General features: G+C 33.1%; 1 protein-coding gene across 1 annotated transcript in view; it reads left to right on the forward strand.

The window, feature by feature from the left end:
* The window catches only part of LOC114329137 (peripheral plasma membrane protein CASK-like), a 642,784-nt gene that overhangs the window by 378,949 nt on the left and 237,355 nt on the right, over positions 1-26,480 (forward strand). Inside the window, exon 7 of the mRNA XM_050644747.1 lies at positions 19,476-19,651. Within this exon, the coding sequence (XP_050500704.1) occupies positions 19,476-19,651 (176 nt within the window). The remainder of the gene's footprint in view (positions 1-19,475; positions 19,652-26,480) is intronic.

The following is a 26,480-nucleotide window of genomic DNA, read 5'->3' on the forward strand; positions in this document are numbered from 1 at the left end:
TGTATTATTGTTAAATTAATGCAATTTTTCTACAAGGTGATCAATAACTTTCAACTGTATTGGTAGTTACTAGGTTGTTCAATAAGTTTTGCGGTTCTATAAGAAAAACACAATAGTTTTATGGATTGACATACACTTTATTTTCAGTATAGTCTCCCTGAACATCAATACACTTTTTCCAACAAGATTCCAATTTATAAATTCCATGGCTGAAGTGAGAAACTGCAAAATACGCTTGCACAGCTGTCATTTGATAAAAAACACTTTTCACGCATTATTTTTTTTTTATTGAAACAGATTGAAGTCGCTAGGAGCCAAATCTGCTGAACACGGTGGATGTTTCAACAATTCGAACTTTAATTCATGCATAATTTTAGCGATTATTAAAATACTTATACAGTGCGCTGGAATAAGTGTTACCCCCCTTGTTAACTTATTTATTTTTAGTACCTAAGCAAAACGCTCGGACAGGTCGATTTTTAAAATAATCATAGTATATTATAGTATCAGTGTTTCGAACTTAACGCGATTCCTCTTCAGGTGACAGGCACAACTTCTTCAACATTCGTTCATAAATTTTCTTTGCTTTTAAACCTTTCAAAAACAAAAATTCAATCACTGCACGATACATGATTGTTTCCATTATAAAAAATACTGTGACACGTCGATAATAAATGGCTTGTAAACAAAGAATGAATTGATAGATTGAAATGAAACTTCACACATGTTCATATGAAGAGTGTACCAAAAAAAAAAAATAATAAATTTTCGCTAGTAACAACGCCCTCCCTTATCGAACCGCAAAACTTATTGAACAACCTTGTATCAGTGGCGACGCGTAACTTTTTCTAAAATGTTACCAAACCCAGATGTAAAAAATCTTTTATCTACTCTATGTCATATTATGTATAAATTTTTAGTTTGTGAAAACTGTCATTTTAGATAGCATTGCGTGAAGTGTTTAAAGTGTGCGTGAAGTAACAATGTATTTTAAATGGGATTTACTTTTTCGCACTGTTTTTTGACACACTTTCAAATAATCAAATATCAAACTTTCGCGTTGTCATGGTGATGACATAATGAGCAATAAATTACAACAAAAGTTTTGACAGTTTTGTGGTTTTAAAGAAGTTAGAATTTTTAAATGTCAAAGTTCTAAAAATTGTAGAATATAAATGAATTCCAGTGACGAAGAGTTACAGTTTGTTTTATTTATTTATCGTATATAAAATATTATATGAAACTGTGCGTGAAGAACTTTTTGCGAACTTACGCGATGTATAGCACTCGCTCCGCTGTCGCTCGTGCTCTAAACATCGCGTGCGTTTGCAAAAAGCATACTTCACAAACTGTTTCATAAATAACTATTTTAAAAGAAGCTCGCAAATATAAGTTTTTGTTTATTTTATCAAGAAAAATGTTAATAACAGAATCGTAGAAAGAGGGTTCTGTCATTAATCCATTTAAAAAGCGTTACTCAATGGAAATTATTAAAAATAGGTTTGCTAATTTGACAGGTTCCTGAAATGCATTATCGAGTTCTGAAGACGTGAAATATTGATACAATTCTTGTACATTTTTTTGAAGATAATCTGGATCATTATAAAGAACTGTCAACTATGTTTTTAACTTTACTGTGTCATATTTTTGTCCATATAGCTGTACAAATTGATGAAAGGCTCTATCTGAAAATTTTTTGCTTTAAATTAGAAAACCTATTTTTAAGTTGGATAATCATAGTGTCAAATATTTCCAAAAAAATGTCGTCAACGACACTCATCATTGTTTAATTGCACGCACACTGTAATAGATAAGTAACCATTGTAACCATTCCAAAAAGTGGTAACAAGCCTACTAATATCCACAGCGCTCCCAAGCCTTCGCATTTCAAAATTTTCAGACACGAGCCGTCTCCGACCGTATGACCGATAGCCGATAGACCATCATGGTGTATCCACATTTAAAAGTGGTAATAACTAACCTGCAACCGAATCGCATAAATTCGCCAACATTTTCGTGCGTCTAGTTGGCTTTTTAGTGAATTACTATTAACACTCATATTTCTATTGAAAAAAAAATAAAGTGGAAATATTTCACAGTAGTCATAAAATATTTATTTGCAAGATTTTTAACTGTTACTAATGGTAACAGTGGTTAACATGAAGGCTTCGCCAGTGCCTAGTATTTGCCATGCATAAGCTGTAGCTGTATACGTGTATATCACTTGGCTTATCCTTCTATAATCACTAATGGAATTCTGATAAATACAATCAGATATGCAGACGATACAGATATTTTAAGTGATGGCATGGACGGATTACAATGCTTTTTAAATGCCATTAACACAGTGAGAATAGTATAGCATATAAGCATAAACTGTTCAAAACAAAATAGGTACATAGTGTTTAGCCGTTTGGCACATCAAGATTCACGGTTATATATTTTGATGGTCATATAATTCAAAGAGTATTTAGTTTTAAATGTAAGTTGGATTTTTTATTCTAGAAATATCATTAATAGTTTAAAATTAAAATTTAATTAAAAAACCAAAATACACGCTTTTATTATAAATTTCACCTATTTTGGTTTATTTTTATAAATATTTATTTACTTATAATAAAATTGTTTTCTCTTACTCACATTTAGCGCACCTATGAGTATATTCTTATAATATTGAGCCTTCACCTTAGTATTAAATAGTGACGACGCACTGTTGCCAAAATTTCGCACAACTTTAGAAAAAGGCTGTGGAAGGCTTTAGAAAAAGGCTGTGCTACTATCTGCCGAAGTAATATTGATGACGCGTTGGTGTGGCCTCATAATATGTAATGTAATTGTCGTTTTTTATTAACGTTATTTCCATTTCTTTATACAATCTTTTAGTTTAGATGATGCTTGAACAGATATTACGTTTGGGCTTTGAAGTAAAAATTTCCATTCAATTTTAATGGCAATGTCAGGAAAAAAAGCAGTAAATTAACGACAGAGCAAATAAAAGGGAAAAGGGGCATATTTTAATTTTTTACAAACATGTGGACAATTGTGGAACAGGTTACAGGTTCGAACGTCAGACTACGAAAACGTCCCGTGTATTTTGTCGGACAGAACTTTCTATACTACCCATATAATTCCTGTCATTTGACATGTTCTACGTGTCGGACTTATTAAAATGCCCAACATATTTGCCGGACAAATATTTTTTCATATATTATAAAGTTTGCTATTGAATAAATTTAAAAACAACCTGCTGGTTTTCACAATCATAAACTTGTCAGAATAATACGTTCCACAATTAAAATCACTTTCCACAATTAATACTTCTCCTGTTTCAGTGTTCCCATACATCAAAGTTTGTCTGACTAGACACCGTTAAGCTATTAACAAATTTTCAGCTTGTTATTAATAAACCTTTTTTTGGTACGCGGGATCCAGGCCTAATAACATTAAAATTAATTAATGCCATTACAATATTTTTAGTGGCTTTTCATTCAATATAAAACGGAAATTATTCCTCGTACTCGACACACGACATATATTTTATTGAAGATAGATAGTTACAGAACGTAAAAATGTTTAGATGGCAATTTTATTACCGTGTATCTTTTTAGGGATATTGGCAATACTACAAAATGTCCGTCGAAATTCATTCACTCTCTCTCTCTCTCTCCAGCACTTCCATTAATCATCATAAAAGCTTCACGATCACAATCATTTAGTTAATCTCTTCGTAGACCGATCGACGTATATACGAAATAACACGAATTGTGTCCTATTGTAGATAAGAAAAAATTACATTGTAAGTTTTTAAAGATTCATGAAGAGTTAAATGAAGAGATTATAAATCTTCGACACGCTTTCGATGCGTCAGACCATCATCAGTGAGACATCCGTATAGTAAACTAAAAGTAAAGATGATTCAAATTTGATTTCAGAATAGGGCCTCCACTATGTGCTTTAGTCCAGAAAGCCACTGCCCATCCGCTAGGAAAAATATTCTAATTAGGATTTTTTGCACAATCTTACTAAAAAAGGACTCCTTTTAACAAATTTGCGTGTTGCCAGGACCAGAAGGTGGTCAAAAAATTTTTAAACCTATTTTTTTATTTTTCCCATGGAAAACAGTTTTTTAGGTTTTTTGGATCATTCCAAACAGAAAAGGTCTTTAGTGACTTTTCTCTAAAAATGATAGTTTTTGACATATAAGCGATTAAAAATTGAAAAACTGCGAAATCGACCATTTTCAACCCTCAAAAACTATGTGAAAAACTGAAAATTTGAATGTTGCCAAGGTAGGTAGATATTCTTTAAACATCGATTGATGAAATTCCGAGGAGGTTTTTGAAACACAATATTCAAAACTCCTTTGTTTTTTAATTGCTAATTAAGCGTGCGCGACACTATTTTCCACCGTTGCATGTGTATACAGTATGGTGCAAATGAAAGGAATAAATTCGTTTTTTCGTAAACCAGCGACTTTAAGGAAATATCCCGAAACAGGTCGATTTTTATTTTTAAGTTAAGATATTGTGGTACATATGGTATACTAGTGACGTCATCCATCTGGACGTGATGACGTAATCGATGATTTTTTTAAATGAGAATAGGAGTCGTGTGCTAGCTCATTTGAAATGTTCTTCAATTCTGTATTCAGTAATATAAACATTTACATAATTATTTATACAGGGTGTCCAAAAAAAGTTTTTAATTAAATTATTTGAAAAAAAAAGAAGAATGCATGTAATTTATTTAATTCAAAATACATTTTACTGTTACCCGAAAACTAAAAAATGTTTATTTCACAAATAAACATTGATTTTCGATTAAATTCAGTGTTCAAGCCAGCTCCCGCCAGCCACCTGCCTCTTGGAAGTTTGAACATTTAATTTAAGCGAAAAGCAACGTTTATTTGTGAAATTAACTTTGTTTTCTGATTTTTGAAAGCAGTAAAATGTATTTTGAATTAAATAAATTACATGCATTCTTCTTTTTTGTCAAATAATTTAATTTAATAAAATTTTTTGGACACCCTGTATAAATAATTATATAAATGTTTATATTACTGAATAGAGAATTGAAGAACCTTTCAAATGAGCTAGCTTTCAAATGAACACGACCCCTGTTCTCATTTAAAAAAATCATCGATTACGTCATCACGTCCAGATGGATGACGTCACTAGTATACCATATATGCCACAATATCATAACTTAAAAATAAACATCGACCTGTTTCAGGATTTTTCCTTAAAGCCGCCGATTTACGAAAAAACGAATTTATTCCTTTCATTTGCACCATACTGTATACACATGCAACGGTGGAAAATAGTGTCGCGCACGCTTGATTAGCAATTAAAAAACAAAGGAGTTTTGAATATTGTATTGCAAAAAACTCTTGGGGATTTCATCAATCGATGTTTAAAGAATATCTACCTACCTTGGCAACATTCAAATTTTCAGTTTTTCATAGTTTTTGAGGGTTAAAAATGGCCGATTTCGCAATTTTTCAATTTTTAATCGCTTATATGTCAAAAACTATCATTTTTAGAGAAAAGTTACTAAAGACCTTTTCTGTTTGGAATGATCCAAAAAACCTAAAAAAAACTGTTTTCCATGCAAAAAAAAAATTTAGGAAAAAAACAAAAAAAAAAACGTTTAAAACATTTTTGATCACTTTTTGGTCCTGGCAACATGCAAATTTGTTAAAAGGAGTCCTTTTTGAGTAAGATTGTGCAAAAAATCCGAATTAGAATATTTTTACTAGCTGATGCGCAGTGGCTTTCTGGACTATTTTTACTTATTTCGATTTCAACTTAATCTCATCAGAGCACCTGTGTAGAAGCACTGAACTGGAATCAAATCTTTTCATCTTTTCGGTGTAATTATTAAAATAGTTACAAAATATATGTAACTAGGTACATAGTACCATCTATGAATCGTACGTCAAATGAGGCAGAAACTACAATTCGAATTATTTATTCTCTGCGCTTTTTAAGGTGGAAAAATAAAGCAGAACAGACTGGTGAAATACTTGACAAGAGAATCTAGGATTGCATTCACGACTTGTCGTTCACCGTGATAATAATCTTTAGCGAACTATAGTCCGTCCCACCTTGACTTTACAGTATAAGGAACATGGGCACTGCAGTCTTTATGAGAGTTTTTAGCGCGGTGATGCCGATTTTATCAAAAATAATTTGTAATCGAACAGTAGAGAGAATAAATTAAAACTGTTTTAGAAAGGCAAGCTACAATTTTAGGACTAATATGCGTTTAAGTTAGTTTGATATACTATAGTTATTACGCATCTTTACTTTTAGTTGATAGTAGTTCAAACATCTTGATAGTAGTTGAAACTAGCCACATCTTGATAGTAGTTGAAAACGTTTTGGAGATTTATAATCTATTTCGATGAATTTTTTTAAAAATTTTAACAAAGATATACCACTAAATGAAGAGAGTCGCCGTCTCTTATGCTATTTTTGCACTTTTTTCTTCACGCAAAAGCTCCTGACAATAACTTTCCTTTTTTAATTAATTAATCACGATATAAGACACATTTTCCGCAAGTTTCACGTCTTTCACTAGTTCTTAAGTCTAACTTTTATAGCCGAGGTGATTCTTTCCAAATGTCAAAGACGAAGAATTAAGAAGCTGACGATACAAGTAGTTACTGATAGGATAGGAAATAGGAAAGCAGATTATCAGAAGAAGAAACATTTGTTTCATTTAATTTGAAAGATATTTAAATGGCAAAACGAACGATATGACAAAACATTTTTATGAACACAAGAGCTTTCTAAAAAAAGTGCCATAAAAGGTGCCCTATACGTATATACTTTTACAGTGAGGGCCAAAATAATGGAATACATTCATTTTTCGAGAATGGGCGATTTTGAAGACAAATCTCGAAACAGGTCGATTCTTATTTTCAAATTTTGAGTGCTTGCCGTATATATCGTACTAATGACGACATCCCTCTGAGCTTGATGATGTAATCGATGATTTTTTTACATGAGAATAGGTGTCTTGTGCTAGCTCATTTGAAATATTATTAGATTCTCTGTTCAATAATATTAACATTAATTTTGTATTTATGTAGGCTGGCTAAAAAATTATTTTTGTAGTAATCTAATTGACAGGTGTAAAAAGTCATAATTTACCTCGTAACGCCCAGATGGATGACGTCACTAGTATGGTATATATGTCTAAAAATGCGAGATTTGTTTCCAAAATCGCCATTCTTGAAAAATGAATTTATTCCATAATTTTGGCCCCTCTAATAATAAAAACAATAATCTAAACTACTAGTGCTTTTGAAACAATTTCATCAGGAACTGAATAATTTATGGTCAACAATTTTTTGTTCACGTATTATTAGCGTCACCTGTTTTTCCAAAGCATAGAAAACTTTTGCTAGGAATACTTATTGAGAGAGTTTTCCACGTTCAACGACCGGTCTCTACTTGCTCGAAAATTCATGTGCCATTTGTCTGTTCTGTAGGTTCACTATATTTCATGTTCGATTTTTATTTTTCGCTGGTCATGATATGGCGTAGATTGTGTAGTCCGCAGCTTGTGCTGTTGGTGTTACGACGAATAAATAAGCTTATTCGGCACTTTCTTTTTAAAAACACATATTTCTGCCAATTTTAACTATTGCGTTTGACATATAGTTTGTATTTGACTGTGCAATGAGGTTTTTGGAGAGATTTATTGGAATTTTTGATATAACCAAAAAGAGAAACAAATCTTTTTTTATTTTAATACAAAACTCTATCAACTGCGCAGAGTTATTAATGGTATAACAAACACAAGAAATATTATATTAAATAGAATTGAATAGAATTAGGGGGACCCTACTGATCACTTTCCAAGACATTTGCCTTTTGGGAGGGGAGAATTTGCCTTGTGGGAGACTTCGAACAAACACCAACCAAAAGACAATAAAATTTTAAAACCAAACTACATAAAAGGCATAAATGATACCTTCTATTCATTCAGTTTGTAATTCAAATACCTTCGTGAATTTGTCCATAGCTGAAATTTTGGGGGAGGAGCAATTTTCTAAATTTTCCCTTCTCTAGATCCTCTTCTGAATGATCGATGACTCCATGCTGTATTCTATAAAAAGCCTCTTGTAATCAATAATAGCCATATAAATATTTTTACATTGGTCGCGGCGTTTTTAGAGAAGTACATTTAAACCAAAAAGTACCTCACATACACCCAACGTATTCTTAAAGCCAAATGGGTTTCATCTAGGTCTTTTTTGGAATGACTTCGTATTCTTCTATGAATAATGTGAAGAAAAATTTACAATGTACGGCTCATCAGACTAATTAATTTATATATATTGCAACTTTTCCCTCTGCTTCTTCGTAATTGCTATAAAAACCGTCAGGTATTTTACCAGTGGTGTACACGTCATCAAAAAGATTAACTAGAGGAAATATGTAGTCTTTTTGTATCATTATTAATAGTTTAGCAGGAATGTTGTCTGGTCCAGTTGATTTCTTGGTTTTCGGTTGATTTTATTGCATGAAGAACTTTAGATTTTAAAATTTCAGGTCCTTCTTGATTTACATTGCGTTGTGTACTTGGCCTGCCTTCTTCTTCTTTACGTGCCTTCTCCGCGACGAAGGTTGGCAATCATCATGACTATTCTGATCTTAGATGCTGCTGCTCTGGATAGTTCGTTTGATGTGCATCCATATCATTCTCACAAGTTACGCAACCATGAGATTCTTCTCCTTCCCACAATTCTCTTTCCCTGGATTTTCCTTGTATAATTAATTGAAGTATGTTGTATTTCTCTTTACGCATAACATGCCCCAGGTATTGCAGCTTTCGTGTCTTCATTATTTCCAATATTTCCATTATCTTGTTTACTCTTCTCATGACTTCGTTGTTTGTTACATGCTCGGTCCATTATATTCCTATAGTGCTTCAGGATTCTTCTATACGCCCACAGTTCAAATGCTTTCAACTTTTTAGTAGTCGACGCGTTAAGTGTCCATGCTTCTATCCCGTAAAGCAGAGTCGAGAAATATAACACCTTGCCAGCCTAACTCCCAAGTCTAATTTCAGTTCTCTTGCACAAAGTACAAACCTGGCCGGTTACCTTGGAACAATTCAGTTATTACTCCATATTTCAAGTACTTCTCGTTCATCAACAATAAATTTTGCTTGCATTATCTAGATTATTAGTATTTTTCTGATTATACAGACCAGCCACTTACAAACTTTCTTCTTCTTCTTCTTTTTCTTCTTCTTCTATTTGTATAGACATGACTGTCTGTTTTTTCAATGTGTCTCTAGTTAGTTGTCGTTCCATCGTTTTCGTGGTCTTCCCACTGATCGTCTTCCTATTGGGGAAACGTCTCTCGCTGTCCTCACTATCCTATTTGTTGTCATTCGACTTATATGGTCATTCCATTCTATTCTTCTGTTTCTTACCCAGTTATTAATGTTATACACCTTGCATCTCCGTCGTATATCTGTACTTCTAGCTCTGTCCCCTAGAATCTTACCATCGATTTTTCGAAGAGTTCTCATCTCCGCTGTTTCGAGCAATCTTTTTGCCCTCTCTGTGTCGGGTCGTGTTTCTGCCGCGTATGTCATTATTGGTCTGATGACTGTTTTGTAAATTCTGCCTTTCATTTCTTTTCCGATATTTTTATTTTTCCATTTTGTGTCATTCAGGTAACCTGCGGCTCTGTTTGCTCTATTCGCTTGATCTTCCACTTTTGTTTCGAGCCTTCCGTGGCTAGATAGTGTGATGCCTAGGTATTTAAACTCCATCAGTTGTTCTATTATCTGACCTTCCAGCTCCAATTTACATCTTATTGGATCTGCTGTTATAACCATGCATTTTGTCTTTTGTGAGGAAATTAACATGTTAAATTTTTGGTGCAGCATACGTTGTAAATCATCTTCACTTTGAGAGATTGGTATTGCAGCGTCCGCATAGCAGATTATTTTAAGTTGTTTTTCTCCCATTTGGTATCCTTTTCTTACTTTTCTTACTTTTAGTTCTTACTTTTTTTATTATTTCGTCCATGATCAGGTTGAACAATAAAGTGCTTTCTTGTGCATGTGAAACATGTCATATTTATTTTCTAATTTCTGCAATTCCTGAACATTGATCCGTCATAGGGACAATATAAACGTGAAGAAGACAAAGGTTATGATCATTTGCACCACAAAGGTAACAGAAGGTCAACTCTACATCAACCAAACCCCCGTAAAAAGAGTGACGCATTACAACTACCTCGGCGCCATAATAATAATAAAGAATGGCCAAACAACCAAGAGATAAGAGCGCGCATCGGAAAAGAGTATGGGCTTCTTTCAAGACTTTCAACCTTTCTCTTAGTATAAAAGTAGATAAGCATGCTGCGATGCTACGTCTTCTCTGTCCTTTTTTTATGGTGTTGAATCGTTGACCTTGAACGAAGCTGTGCAGAAAATTGGAATCGTTTGAGATGTGGCTATATCGGAGAATTCTTAAAATCCCGTGGACTGACAAAGTAACAAATGAAGAAGTCCTCAGAAGAATGAATAAGAACCGAGAGTTACTGACCACCATCAAATCTCGAAGGTTAGAATACTTTGGATACATTATGCGAAATGAATCCAGATATGCCCTCCTACAAAATATCCTGCAAGGAAACATATTTGGAAAGCGAGGTCCAGGAAGAAGAAGAATATCCTGGTTAAAGAACTTAAGAGCCTGGTTCAACACCACATATGTGCATTTTTTCCGCGCTGCTGCCGATAAAATAAAGATTGCCATGTTGATCGCCAACATTCGTCACAGATAGGCACTCAAGAAAAAGAAGATCCTTCATCCACTTTTCTTTAGCCGCTTCTTTTTTAGGGAAAGCTTCAACCATTTATAGAGTTTTGAAAAAACGAAACTAAGAAACTGTTGCAGAAACTACTAAATCGTCAACAAGAAGAGTACCTCAATAAATAGATGATATTGTAAAATAACCAATTCGAAGAAGTGCATTTATTTTATTTTCAAAATAAGCTACGTTCGACAAACTTTATGTATACAGGGTGAGGCAAATAAAGGGCCTATTAGAAATATCTCGAGAACTAAAGGCAACAGAATCATGAAAATTGGAATAAAGGGGTTTTGAAGGATGATCTATTAAATGAAAATATTTTCATCTCTTTGCAACTTCCGGTTATAGGAAGTTGCTTATAACTTCGTTTTTTTAAATGGGACACCCTGTATATTTTTACATTTTTGGATTCTCTTCGATGTCTTCTTTCTTAAAATATGAGATTTTGTAATATTATACAGGGTATTTTAAAAGATAATTAAGTTTTTTTATTAATTTCGTAGCAAAATTAACACCCTGTAGAATTGTAGTAGTTTGACATCTAAAACTCTAGTTACGTTCAAATAATTTTTAATATACTCTACTATTGTTAAGAATCATTAGTATAGCTAAATTTTTAATTTTAGTATACAGGGTTGGTCGAAACTCGGAATGAGTATTTTCTGAGTTTTCTTAAATGGAACACCCTGTATTTTAGTATTGTAATAAAATGATATTTTATGGTACTTTTTTATTTCCTAAGCATTCCCTATACCTAACTGCTTTAATTTGTGCTTAATTGTTAATCGCACCAACAATCTTAACTACGTAGGTATTTTCATAGCTAAACCATGATTGGTAATTTTAAGGACCAGTCTGGATTAATATGTATTTATTTCTGAAAAATTATTTGGGATTGAGTATTTTCACGGCCAACCTAATAAAATTTTACGTATTTTCTGTTGCAATTAATGTTTAGCTTGAATCACCAATAACTCACAAATTAAAGCAGTTAGGTATAGGGAATGCTTAAGAAATAAAAAAAGTACCATAAAATATCAATTCATTACAATATAAAAATACAGGGTGTTCTATTTAAGAAAACTCAGAAAATACTCATTCCGAGTTTCGACCAACCCTGTATACTAAAATTAGAAATTTAGCTATACTAATGATTCTTAACAATAGTAGAGTATATTAAAAATCATTTGAACGTAAGTAGAGTTTTAGATGTCAAACTACTACAATTCTACAGGGTGTGAATGTTGCTACGAAATTAATAAAAAACACGTAATTATCTTTTAAAATACCCTGTATAATATTACAAAACCTCATATTTTAAGAAAGAAGACATCGAAGAGAATCCAAAAATGTAAAAATATACAGGGTGTCCCATTTAAAAAAACGAAGTTATAAGCAACTTCCGGTATAACCGGAAGTTGCAAAGAGATGAAAGTATTTTCATTTAATAGATCATCCTTCAAAACCCCTTCATTCCAATTTTCATGATTCTGTTGCCTTTAGTTCTCGAGATATTTCTAATAGGCCAGTTATCTGCCTCACCCTATACAAATGTATACACATGCATTTACACATTCTCCCTATTAAGTGCTGAAACACACTCGCTACACTCTTTATACTGTGACAAACATAAATCAAGAGATGAATCTATTATCTAATTCAAAAGCTGGTTGAACAATGGATTATTATACAGTGGCCCTGTTAAGAAGGAAGTTTTAAGGACAAAGAAGAAAATACATTGAGAAAAGTTCATTGCTACTGAAACCGTAATTTAGTACGTACTTTAAAATTTATTAAAATTAATTAGAAAAACAGTTTTCAGAAAGTTTTCTTTCCTAGTAATAGTTTTTTTTACTTCTCATATTTCTTTGTTCGAGGACTTAGGTCTTTGTTGACTGTCCTGGTAAGTATAAACCTCTGCAATGATAAGGAACTTTTCTTTAATCTATCCGTTATGCCAGCTGGTATATCCTTAGATTGTTTTGTTCGTCGAAATTTTGATCCGTTTGGCCTTTGATTTTGATACTTCGCAATATTTGAAATTTTCTTACCCTACAGCTTACCAAGTTGTGTATGCATCAGTCCTAGAACATAAGAAACATGCAATCAAAGAGGTGTTACCAGTCATTTTACAATTATTAAAAATCTGTATCTAGTATGATAAAATTGATCCAAATAATGGCATAACCCAGACATCCAAAGTGAAAGTTATTCTCCAACACCAAATTGTTCTGTATGGTCCACATAATGATAAAAAAAAGCCACACCATTTTGAGCGTCGGGTTTGGGGGGAGAGGGGGAGAAATCGGTAAATTCGTAGTTTTTTACGTTTTTCGTCAATATTTCTAAAACTATGCGGTTTAGCATGAACCATCTTCTATACAAAAATGTTCTACATTAAATTTGAAATAAAAAAGCTCCTATGCATAATCCTTCTAAAATGAACGGTTCCAAAGTTACGGAGGTAGTATAGTGTAATTGGTCCAAAAAACGCCTAACCCAGACATCCAAAGTAAAAGTTTTCCTCCAACACCAAATTGTTCTATATGGTCCATATATTGTTCAGTAAAAAGTTACATCATTTTGAGCGTCCGGTTTGGGGGGGAGATGGGAGAGAAGTCGGTAAATTAGTAGTTTTTTACGTTTTTCGTCAATATTTCTAAAACTATGCGGTTTAGCATGAACCATCTTCTATACAAAAATGTTCTACATTAAATTTGAAATAAAAAAGCTCCTATGCATAATCCTTCTAAAATGAACGGTTCCAAAGTTACGGAGGTAGTATAGTGTAATTGGTCCAAAAAACGCCTAACCCAGACATCCAAAGTAAAAGTTTTCCTCCAACACCAAATTGTTCTATATGGTCCATATATTGTTCAGTAAAAAGTTACATTATTTTGAGCGTCCGGTTTGGGGGGGGGGGGGGAGATGGGAGAGAAGTCGGTAAATTAGTAGTTTTTTACGTTTTTCGTCAATATTTCTAAAACTATGCTTTAGCGTAAACAATGTTCTATACAAAAATATTCTACATAAAATTTAAAACAAAAAAGGTTGTATACATAATTGTTATAAATTCAACGGTTCCAGAGTTACGGAGGGTGAAAGTGGAGGTTTTCGATACTTTTTATATTATTTGGACAATTGATGATGATTTTGGGTGGTGAGGTTGACGTTTCTTCAAGGGTTTATCACTAACATACCATCGGCAACTGAAATAGCAAATTTTATTTACAAAAAAATTTCTTTCATCAGTAATAATATTATAAATTGCCCAATAAATATAAAAAGTATCGAAAACCTCTACTTTTCACCCTCCGTAACTCTGGAACCGTTGATTTTATAACAATAACAATTATGTATTAGACCTTTTTTGTTTTAAATTTTATGTAGAAAATTTAAGTATAGAACATAATTTAGGCTAAAGCATAGTTTTAGAAATATTGACGAAAAACGTAAAACAACTACTAATTTACTGACTTCTCCCCCATCTTCCCCCCAAACCGGACGCTCAAATTGGTGTAACTTTTTACTGAACAATATGTGGACCATATAGAACAATTTTGTGTTGGAGGAAAACTTTTACTTTGGATGTCTGGGTTAGGCCTTTTTTGGACCAATTATAATAGACTATATCCGTAACTTTGGAACCGTTCATTTTAGAAGGATTATGCATAGGGCCTCTTTTATTTCAAATTTTATGTAGAATATTTTTGTATAAAAGGTTGTTCATGCTAAACTGCATAGTTTTAGAAATATTGACGAAAAACGTAAAAAATTACGAATTTACTGATTTCTTTCCGCTCCCCCCTCAAACCCGACGCTCAAAATGGTGTAACTTTTTTCTGAATATTATGTGGACCATATAGAACAATTTGGTGTTGGAGGATAACTTTCACTTTGGATGTCTGGGTTTGGGTCTAGTTATACCATACTAATCAGTCCAATAAGACAAAAGATCGATTAGATCAGAAGTTCTCAAGCCAATTCAGAGCAGAGAGAGGGGTTAGATAAGGATGCATTGTGTCGCCTGTTTTATTCAATATTTATGTTGAACATATCATAACGATGGCTTCAGAAGGATGAGTCGATTGAGTAACGGCGGTTGATAGAAAAATCTCAAATTTAAAATTTTGCTGGTTACATACGCTTATGTAATCAGCAAATGAATAAAAAATACTGCGAAGAGTTAAGTTGGAAGGCATTAAAGTTGGTCTTAAAATGAATAAAGACAAGAAAAGCCTAATAGTGATAGACATGTTCAACACTATTCAGCTGACTCACCACTTGGAGGGATACCAGAGAGAAGAAAACTTTAACTATCTTGCATCTAGTATAAATAACGGTGGCAACTGCGAAGAAGTTCTGAGACGCATTGGTGTGGCAAAAAATATTATGAATCGCCTCACTAAAGTTTAGAGAGACATATATATCTACCAAAAAATCAAGATAAGATTGGGAAAAGTACTTGTATTCTCCATTTTCTATACGGGGCAGAGACTTGGACTCTTCACGCATAAAAAACCAAAGACAAAGAAGAGTACTGCGCAACTGCGCATGTCTTGGATAGCTCATCGGACAAACGTTTTAACTCTTAACCAATTTGACATTAAAAGACTGTCCACAACTTTTCTTCAGCGCAGTCTACAATTCTTTGGTCACATGGTTCGCAGAGGTGACGATAATTTGGAAAGATTAATATTGTTTCTGGAAACGTTTCAGGGAGAAGATTAAGTGGAACCTCAGTGGACCAAGAAACGAAGAAAATTTGTTTATTGGAGGAAACCGCTATCAACAATAATGGGGAAACGACAAGAAAGAAAGAAAGAGAGAGAGAAAGAGGGAGAGAGAGAGAGAGAGAGAGAGAGAGATGGGGGGACTGAGAGATGGTGAAAGTGAGAGTGAGTAAGAGAGAGAGAGAGAGAGAGAGAGAGAGAGAGAGAGAGAGAGAGAGAGAGAGAGAGAAAATATTAACGTCATCCAGAGATTTCAGAGTAAAGCTCTAAAAAAGTTGATGCCCTTTGCTACATTGTGTTCTTTATCGAAACGTAGGAATGAAGATACGTTGTGGACACATTAACAGTAGTCAGTGTATTTGTGCCTATATGACATGTGACTGTTGCATTGATTGACATGTGATTGAGATGAAGTAATAATAGAAAGAAAGTATTAATGGGTGGAGTGTGCATTCCCAGGTGTATACGGTCATCACATACCAAACTGTCTTAAAAAGCAGAGAAGAACAACATAAAGATTCTTCTTCTTAATGTCCTTTCAGAACGTTGGTTACCATCATAACTACCTTAATTTTAGTCACTGCTACCCTAAATAGCATCAACACCGTACCAATCTCGCAAGTTCTTCCCATGAAGTTCTTCTTCGTCCTGGACTGCAATTGCCTGCTATTTTTCCTTGCATAATATTTTGTTGCAACCTATATTTGGGACCTCTCATTACGTGTCTGAAATACTCCAGTTTTCTCTTTTTGATGCTTTTTATAATCTCAATAGTCTTGCTGAGACGTTCTAGTATTGTGGAGTTTCAAATCTTCTCCACCCAAGAAATTTTTAAAATTATTCTATAACATCACATTTCGAGTGCGTCAATCCGATTTAGATCGATTTGATTCATAGTCCAAAACTCGACACCATAAAGTAAGACCGAGAACACGTAGCAGCAAAGTAGGCGGAACCTCAATGCCAATTTTAGGTATCTGTTACATAATACCTTGGACATCCTTCTTTGGCCTGCTCTATCCTGGATCTAATTTCACCGTGACTCTCTGCGTTGGAATTTAACTAATATCCAAGGTCAAGTTTGGTATTATTACACAAAGATTAGACGTACCCAAATCATTGGTTGGTTTATTTAATTTATTTAACAGTGGCTAAGCAACAGAACCACCAAACAGTTGAGGTCAACGGTTTTTATGTAAAAGTTTATAGAATCCTAAAAATAAGTATTAACAAAATGCACAGTAAAATACATTGGTTAAATTGGCAAAACTATGAAGCTTTTTTCATTGTACGTTTATTTCATGTTTCTTCCAATTAGTCCTGTCGCCAGGGGAGTTACAACGACCTTCTTAATTCAGATGGACTTACTTAAGTTTTTTTATGTATTTTGGCACATAGAACACGAATTTTTTGGGTAACAGTTGATCCGGATGTCGATAAGATTGTTATAAACAAAGAAGTTGAGGAATTACATAACAGCGATTTCTCGCAAAACAAAACATTTTTTTGTATTTTTTGGGTCATTTTAACCAAAAAATGTTAATACAAGTTTTTTCGTAGGATGCATAGTTTTCGAGATAAACGCGGTTGAGCTTTCAAAAAATCGAAAAATTGCAATTTTTGAACCCGAATAACCTTTGAATAAAAAATAAAATAGCAATTCTGCTTACCGCCTTTAAAAGTTTGAGTCAAATTATATCTGTTTTGAATATTTTCATTGCTAAAAATTTATTTTTTCATTGTTAAAAAAAGCTTTAAACACATAGTGTTTCCCGTGCCTAATACATGCGTTTTAATGCATGCTACGTAGAAATAGCCCCGCTTGCACTTTTACCTCTTCTACCTACTCGTTTGATTAGGGAGTTTTTGTTGCTACGTAACGTACGCATCTCCGTATACGTAAAGCAAGTAACGTGTCGTAGAGGATGAATGTTAAAATAGGTAGTTTTTGTAACTGCCTTAACGTAACGTAAAGCAAATCGTAAAGTCATTTTTAAATTCCGTTGACATTTAGAAAAAATAAAACAATGTTCACACAATATACAATTAATATACAAATGTAAAAAAAGATAAATGAATGATGAAATTGTATGGTTTTAATTGCTTCTATTTAAATATAAAAATATTATTTTTCCTTAGGTTAAATTTTTTTTATTTTTGTTTATACCTACTTTTTAGTTGTAAAAATTATTGTATACCTACATCAGAATATATCTGTAGTATGTATTGTAGGTATAATGTAAATAGTGTGGCAATATTTATTTGAAAATTTTACTGAAACTAGGTCATTTGTTTATCTAGTTATTAATTGTGGTGATCACTGTATTTCTTAAATTAATACAAGATTTGTTTGTTTTGCTTTATTAATAGACAACTTAAAAACAATAAAATTTTAAATCTATTATGAAGTTCCAATTACAAACACAGAATAATTTTACTCAAATAGACTAAACCAATAACCAATATAACCTTAAAATGTGTATAAACGGGTAGGACGCTGATGAAATGTTCATTTGGTAGGTAATCGGGCAAGATCCTCGTGTGCATTCGGTGACTTTCGGCTCGATAGGGATGCGTATGAACCTAACGTACCAGCCCGTAACCTTAGGTAATACGTATCGCGATACGGGAGTTCAACCATTAATGCGCAAGCGTATATGTCAAAAAGATGCGTTACGTTTACGTATTTGTGTGCACAAAAACTCCCTATTTTAAATGAGAAATCATTGAAAACATCACTCAAGCACTAGGAGTTTATAGCTTTTTTTAACAATAAAATAATAAAGTTTTAGCAATACAAATAATTAAAACCGATATAATTTAATTTGAACTTTCAAACGCGGTAAGCAGAATTGCTATTTTATTTTTTAATCAAAAGTTATTCGGGTTCAAAAATTCCAATTTTTCGATTTTTTGAAAGTTCAACCGCGTTTATCTCGAAAACTATGCATCCCACGAAAAAATTTGTCGGACCATTTTTTGGTTAGAGTGGCCCAAAAAATACAAAAAAATGTTTTGTTTTGCGAGAAATCGCTGTTATGTGATTCCTCAACTTCTTGGTTTATAACAATCTTATCGACATGCGGATCAACTGTTACCCAAAAAATTCGTGTTCTACAGGTCAAAATACATAAAAAAAACTTGGGTAAGTCCATCTGAATACAGGAGGCCGTTGTACCCCCCCCCTGGCGACAGGACTAAATTATGTATACTTTAAAATCTTATATTTACAGATTTTGTTCATATTTTGTAACTGGATCAAAGACTTTTGTAGATACAATGCATTTGCACATATTTAAAATGTGTTAAAGTTTAATGAGCTATTTAAGAGCGGAGTGCTCTATTCTGCTAAGGAAAAGGGCAGTATCTGCAAAATTTCACTTTTGAGTTATATATGCAAATCTATGTTTTAAATTAAGCTAAATCCATTGACGTAAGTAGAAAAGCAGTATCTGCAATGTTTATTGAGATATAGCTTATATCATAAGCCGTAAGTGTAAGTTAAATCTACCTATTTATAAGCAAAAGAGCAGCAACTACAGTGCACCAATCAAGAAAGCAGTATCTGCTTACAGTTATTGCTTTTATCTTTAGCTGCCGTTAGTTGTAGTTACTACCGATTTGCTTGGCATTTGCTCCCAGCTGTTTCAGGTTACTGCCGTCCTAGTGATTTTATTCTTTTTATTAACAGTTGAGGTTATGTTATTGTTCTAGGTGAGATCCCTTCTTTATGGAATTTCACACCTCAAACAATACTATCCTGCTCAGCTAAATATTAATGAGTCTCCTAGATAGATTGTTAGACTAAAAACATAAACCTATATGCAAGATATGAATTTGTAAATATGGGATCGTTGATCTAAGCTTCGATTATATATGGTTTTGTTTATAGGACGAGTCGGTTGTCCACACTTCATGGCTCCAGAAATTGTGGAAAGGCGGCAGTACGGCAAACCAGTAGATATTTGGGCGGCGGGAGTTCTATTACATATCCTCCTTTCCGGGACTCTTCCGTTTCACGGCAGTGGTAGGCGATTAGCTGAGGCGGTGTGCCGAGGAAAACTACACGTAAGTTTTCTCAAAGTTTCCCTAATTCAATTTTGTAGCTTAAATTTTTTTACACACAGCCGCATCAATCATGAATGGTAAATTAACGGGCATTGACAAATTATATTAAAATATAGGTTTATGTACAGATAAAGTTTTAAACAAAAGGTACATACTCTCGGTACGATAGGCAAAATGTCTTCACTCCCAGAACTAAATTTTTTTTATTGTTTTACATTCAAATTGCGCATAAGACAACGCAATTTTAACACTTCACCCCTCTCTCCTCATCATACCTCTAAAAATGCCATTTTTTCGTTTTTATTGTTTTTTTGATGGGATGCAATCAATTTATAAATTTAAAAAATTCACAGGCATAGGTCAGGCTTTTACAAATCATGTCTATTTTTTATAGATCCACATGTTGAGTGTACATAACCACTAAACGTATTTTTTTTTCAAAAAAACATAATTTTTCTGATGGTTGCAGGTCTAATTTTTTTATTTCATATATTTTATCAAAAAATATATTTCTGATTTTTTCAGATTTTTCCGTAAGGTGCGTCACCTTCAAAAACAACGAAAAACTGATTTATTAGGGAATCTTCCCCATGTTATTGACTTCAAAATATATCAAATCATGTTTTGTTAATTTTTTTATAGGTTATATATAATTTGATGTATCTAAGTCCATCAGGACATTCAAAAATAGGACAAACACGTCCAAACTTTCCAAAAACGTGGGTTTTTTGGGAGCTTGAACGTGTTACGCTTAATTTTTAAATGTCCTAAAAGGCTGACTTCAAATTATATAGCCTATAAATAAAACCTAGATTTGACATCTTTTGAACTATGGGGAAAATCCCCAAAACCCCACAAACAACCAGTTTTTACCCCCAAAAAATCATATAGTTTCTTTATAAAATGCACAAATTAAAAAAATTAGACTTGCAGCATCTGCAAAAAAGGTACTATGCTTTTTTCGAAAACAAAAAAATGCCTTTTGCGGTTATGTACACTCAAGCTATGTTTTGTAAAAAAATAAGACACGACCTCTGCCTGTGAATTTCTTGAAATCTATAAATCGATTGCCTGATAGGTGGCATAGCTAAAAAAATTAAAACGAAAAAATTATGCTTTTTAATAAAGGGGCGGAGGGTAGCGGTATAAAATTGCGCTGTTTTATTCTTTAATCACATAAAACAATGAAAATAGTGAAAACATTTATTCAGGTTGTGCCGATCTCATGGCTTACCCCGCAAAAACTCTTAAAAACCTTGTAACATGTTTTTTTCGGAGGTTAGAACGCGTTTCGTCCAATTTTTGAATGTGTTGGAGAAGTCAGTTGGTTCAAATCATATGATACACATAGTTTCAAAAGTTATGTATCACCCCTCGTATTCACGATGTTTACGCTTTTATAAATCCGTATCTTTATCACATATTTAATGGGCCTTTTTTATAAAAATATACCTTTTTTGGTTTTTTATTTTATTTGAATACCCATTTAATTGACCTGGTTTTGCCAAAGTGTAAACATTTGAAAAATTTATTTTGGTGAAATTTTTGAAAACACGATTAAAAATGAATAGTACTTAAATTTCTGAGTTGGACCGTATAAGAATTATCGATTTAGTTGAAGAAGGCCATTCACAGCGGTTCGTGGAGGAAAGAGTGGGTGTTTCTCAGAGTGATGTCTTACGGATATGGAATAGGTTCCTGGAGACAAACTCGATACGGAATAGAGCTCGGTCTGGTAGACCCCGAGTTACCAATGATCGACAGAATAGATATATCAGAATTTCCATCCGTAGAGATTCTTCTATGTCTGTACCAGCCCTCCAAAGAGAATTCAGGCATGCTACAGGAGTCAGAGTATCGTTGGTTACAATAAAAAGAAGAATTTTAGACTCGAGTTTGAGGAATCGTCGACCAATAAGAGTTCCTCAGCTACAACCTAGACATGTTTTGGACCGCCTCCAGTGGGCTCAAGAACACATACAGCTCCCCCAACTCTTTTGGAATTTTGTGCTTTTTCAGACCAGACCAGAATCTGTTTAAATAGTGATAACCGGCGAATTTGTGTGTGGCGAGAGCCAACAAGAGCTGCACAACTAGCCACACACGAATTCGCCGGTTATCATTATTTAAACAGTTTCTGGTCTCGTCTGAAAAAAGCGCAAAATTCCAAAACTGTTGGGGAAGCTGTATGTGTTCTTGAGCCCACTGGAGGCGGCCCAAAACATGTCTAGGTTGTAGCTGAGGAACTCTATTGGTCGACGACTCCTCAAACCTGAGTCTAAAATTCTTCTTCTTGTTATAGCCAACGATACTCTGACTCCTGTAGCATGCCTGAATTCTCTTTGGAGGGCTGTTACAGACATAGAAGAATCTCTACGGATGGAAATTCTGATATATATATATATATATATATATATATATATATATATATATATATATACATATATATAAAAAACAAAATATGCACAAGATGGAATGCAATCATAGACAGGTGTTTCTGACTTATTAGTCGTCATCAGTATGATATAGCTAAACAGGAGCAATGCAACCAATTTGTGGCTATAATGTTAGAAGACCCTCAGGATTCGAGAGCAACAACTAACAAATCCACGGAGGAAGCTACAGCTACCTGAGGCAAGGAATGCCAAACGTTTAGAACGTTTTAAACAATCAAACAAGGAGAGGTTAGCGCGAGTTAATAAATATCGGCATGGCTCGCAATAAGTATGAAAAAACAAAATATGCACAAGATGGAATGCAATCATAGACACGTGTTTCTGACTTATTAGTCGTCATCAGTATGATATAGCTAAACAGGAGCAATGCAACCAATTTGTGGCTATAATGTTAGAAGACCCTCAGGATTCGAGAGCAACAACTAACAAATCCACGGAGGAAGCTACAGCTACCTGAGGCAAGGAATGCCAAACGTTTAGAACGTTTTAAACAATCAAACAAGGAGAGGTTAGCGCGAGTTAATAAATATCGGCATGGCTCGCAATAAGTATGAAAAACAAAATATGCACAAGATGGAATGCAATCATAGACACGTGTTTCTGACTTATTAGTCGTCATCAGTATGATATAGCTAAACAGGAGCAATGCAACCAATTTGTGGCTATAATGTTAGAAGACCCTCAGGATTCGAGAGCAACAACTAATAAATCCACGGAGGAAGCTACAGCTACCTGAGGCAAGGAATGCCAAACGTTTAGAACGTTTTAAACAATCAAACAAGGAGAGGTTAGCGCGAGTTAATAAATATCGGCATGGCTCGCAATAAGTATGAAAAACAAAATATGCACAAGATGGAATGCAATCATAGACACGTGTTTCTGACTTATTAGTCGTCATCAGTATGATATAGCTAAACAGGAGCAATGCAACCAATTTGTGGCTATAATAATTGTGGCTAACCTCTCCTTGTTATATATATATATATATATATATATATATATATATATATATATATATATATATGTATATATATATATATATATGTAGGTATATGTATATATATATATATATATATATATATATATATATATATATATATATATATTCTGTCGATCATTGGTAACTCGGGGTCTACCAGACCGAGCTCTATTCCGTATCGAGTTTGTCTCCAGGAACCTATACCGTGAGACATCACTCTGAGAAACACTCACTCTTTCCTCCACGAACCGCTGTGAATGGCCTTCTTCAACTAAATCGATAATTCTTATACGGTACAACTCAGAAATTAAAGTACGATTCATTTTTAATCACGTTCTCAAAAATTTCACCAGAATTAATTTTTCACATGTTTACACTTTGGCAAAACTAGGTCAATTAAATGGGTAATCAAATAAAATAAAAAACCAAAAATGGTATATTTTTTATAAAAAAGACCCATTAAATATGTGATAAAGATACAGATTTATAAAAGCGTAAACATCGTAAATACGAGGGGTGATGCATAACTTTTGAAACTATGTGTATAAACTATAAAAAAATCTTAATTTGTTCTATAAAATAGGGAAAATCATCAAAAACCCTTAAAAGCCAGTTTTTTGGTTTTTTGAAGGTAGATCCAACGGAAAAGTCTGAAATAAAAATAAAGTTTTTGGTAAAGTATACAAAATAAATTTATATTTCTATTGAAATATGGAGAAATATAACAGACGCTTATCAGACGCTGATAGACGATCATCGTCGTATAATTTTTTAGGATACTATCAAATTAACAACGGAGGACAATTTTAACACATGACTACAATATGTAGATATTAATTTAGCAATAAAAGTTCAAACTTAATTGTACATAGTTTGAATCAAAAAAATTATTGAGACGATTAGGCGTTTCTAGGGTTTTCTTTTATCTCTTTAAGATGTCCCTGACTACATAAAATCGAAAGTATTCTATACGGTTCATGTGGTATTGAAGAGATGATTTCAATATAGGTACGATATACAGAGTGTTGTATTTAAAATACCAATGTGACTAATGATATGAGAATAGTGGTAAATCTGACATTCTTAGCTTCAAACTTAAAATATGAATATTGCAAAATTATTATAAAGTGTCTCGGTTTTTGTAGAATTCAGATCCACTCTATATAATTTGTACACTTGAAAGTCACATTGAAAAAGTGTTTATTCGAATAAAATGAGAAAAAACAAAAACAGTTTAAATATAGATGTAGGTTTAGCCTTTTTCCAATTTATTATTGAATCATTCAATACTATTTATTCATTAGAGCTACAGCCTCATTGATTGAAATTCTCGTCTCGTCTCGTAGAAAAGCAGACTATCTTTTTAATCTGCATTCTATGGAAAGCGTTTTTTAATCTTCTACAATATCAGCGCCCCTCACAATCAAATTAAATTTTGAAAAAACATAACTGATTACTTTTCTGGAATTCCATTTGTCATTTCTTCCGAAACCGGTTAAAAGTTTTCGTAATCAGATTTACGGAAATTGATTTCTAGAACTTTTGCGAACGAAAGAAAATCCGCGCAATTAGAACGACGGCAAAATAGAGCAAGATCTTTAATTTAACTAAATCTAAATGACATCCAATAGTCATGTCGTTTGTAGGATTGCAGAACGCAGAGTCTTAGTATAATTTCAATTTTGTATTCTAAAAAGTTCCGTGTCAATCTTAACTTCAATTTTGCTAGAGTTAATCCATGTAAAAAACTATTGTTTTATAATGTTTCTGCTGGATACTTTTTAAATAAAACTTTTCAAATTTTTGTATACTTTTCAAAAAATCAAAAAGAAATGAGACAATGAGACATTCTGGAACAATCATTTTTAGGAATTGCACGAATTTTAAGGCACGTATGTACCGGGTGTCCCAATAAGAATGGCTCTCGGTCATATCTCAGGAACCGTTTATAGTACAGCTTTGAGAAAAAAATATTTATGACAAAAGTTGCCTTGGGAAAAGCCTGGAAATTATTTTCATAATTGTAGGTCCACCGCTAAAGGGCGTAATTGAATTTCAAAAATTAAAAAATCAAAATTTTACAAAATTTACTTAATGAATAGGCATTGAAAATCCAAGCATCGTATTCTTCATAAAATTCTGCGCATATTTGATTTCACAAGTTTAAGTCTACCTTTGCAAATAAGAGGTGGGGGTGAGTGGGAAACTTCTTATGAAAAAATGGCTGTAAGTCCGATTCTGCTATCTAATTTTGCATACTTGGTCTTGTTGAAAACAGCTCTTTTTCGTCAATGTAAGTCTTATTTTCGAAATAGCCTAATAAGTAATATGCCAGCTTGTAGGCGATATTTAATTATTTTCGAAAATCTAGTTTTCTTCGGAGAATATTAAATACGTATGCATTTTTAATCCTGTATTACATAATTCGACCAAATTAGCAACATAATACCGAAAACCGCATGTCGATACCTTTTTTCTATCTCGAGATATCTTAAGAAACGCGTAAATTTTAAACAACTGTTAATCTCACCGGTAAACGAAGTTAAGAAAAAGTAGTATGCTATGGAAAAAACAAAGAAACATTTTCCAGATGTAAATGTATATAATTAATAATTAAAACAACAATAAGACAAACAACACTATAAAATATAAAAAAGAAATAAAAGCAACTACTTACTTAGTGACGACCTAAATGTTCAAATTGTTGCCCATCATTTTCGATGCAAGCATTTACCCTTTCAAGAGTAGATTGAACAACAGTCTCAATTTCTGGTTTCGCAATGCTTTGAATGGCGTTTCGTATTTTCTAGATTCTAGATCATGTTTTCTCGAATAGTGGGCCTAGCGGCAAAAACAAGGTCTTTAATCCGTCCCCATAAATAAAAGTCTAAAACAGTTAAATCTGTTGCTATTCAATCTACTTTTGAAAGAGTAAATGCTTGCATCGAAAATGATGGGCAACAATTTGAACATTTAGGCAGCCACTAAGACTAAGTAAGTAGTTGCTTTTATTTCTTTGTTATATTTTATAGTGTTGTTTGTATTATTGTTGTTTTAATTAATTATAAACGTTTACATCTAGAAAATGTTTATTTGATTTTTTCATAGCACACTACTTTTGCAGAAATTGCAAGAGGAGCATTTATGAAACTTAGATCTATTCTCAGCAACTCTCAGCTGAACTTACAACTAAGAATCAAGTTCCTAAAATGTTATGTGTATCCTGTATTACTATATGGATGTGAAACCTGGATCATGAAGGTTAACATGATGAACAAATTAGAAGCCTTTGAGATGTGGTCGTATCGTAGAATGCTCAGAATATCTTGGGTTCAACGCATTTCAAACAGAGAAGTCTTAAACAGAGTAGGTCAAGGCGAAGGTGACTTAATGA

This window comes from Diabrotica virgifera, chromosome 2 (genome assembly GCF_917563875.1).
Source record: "Diabrotica virgifera virgifera chromosome 2, PGI_DIABVI_V3a".
Classification (NCBI taxonomy): Eukaryota; Metazoa; Arthropoda; class Insecta; order Coleoptera; family Chrysomelidae; genus Diabrotica; species Diabrotica virgifera.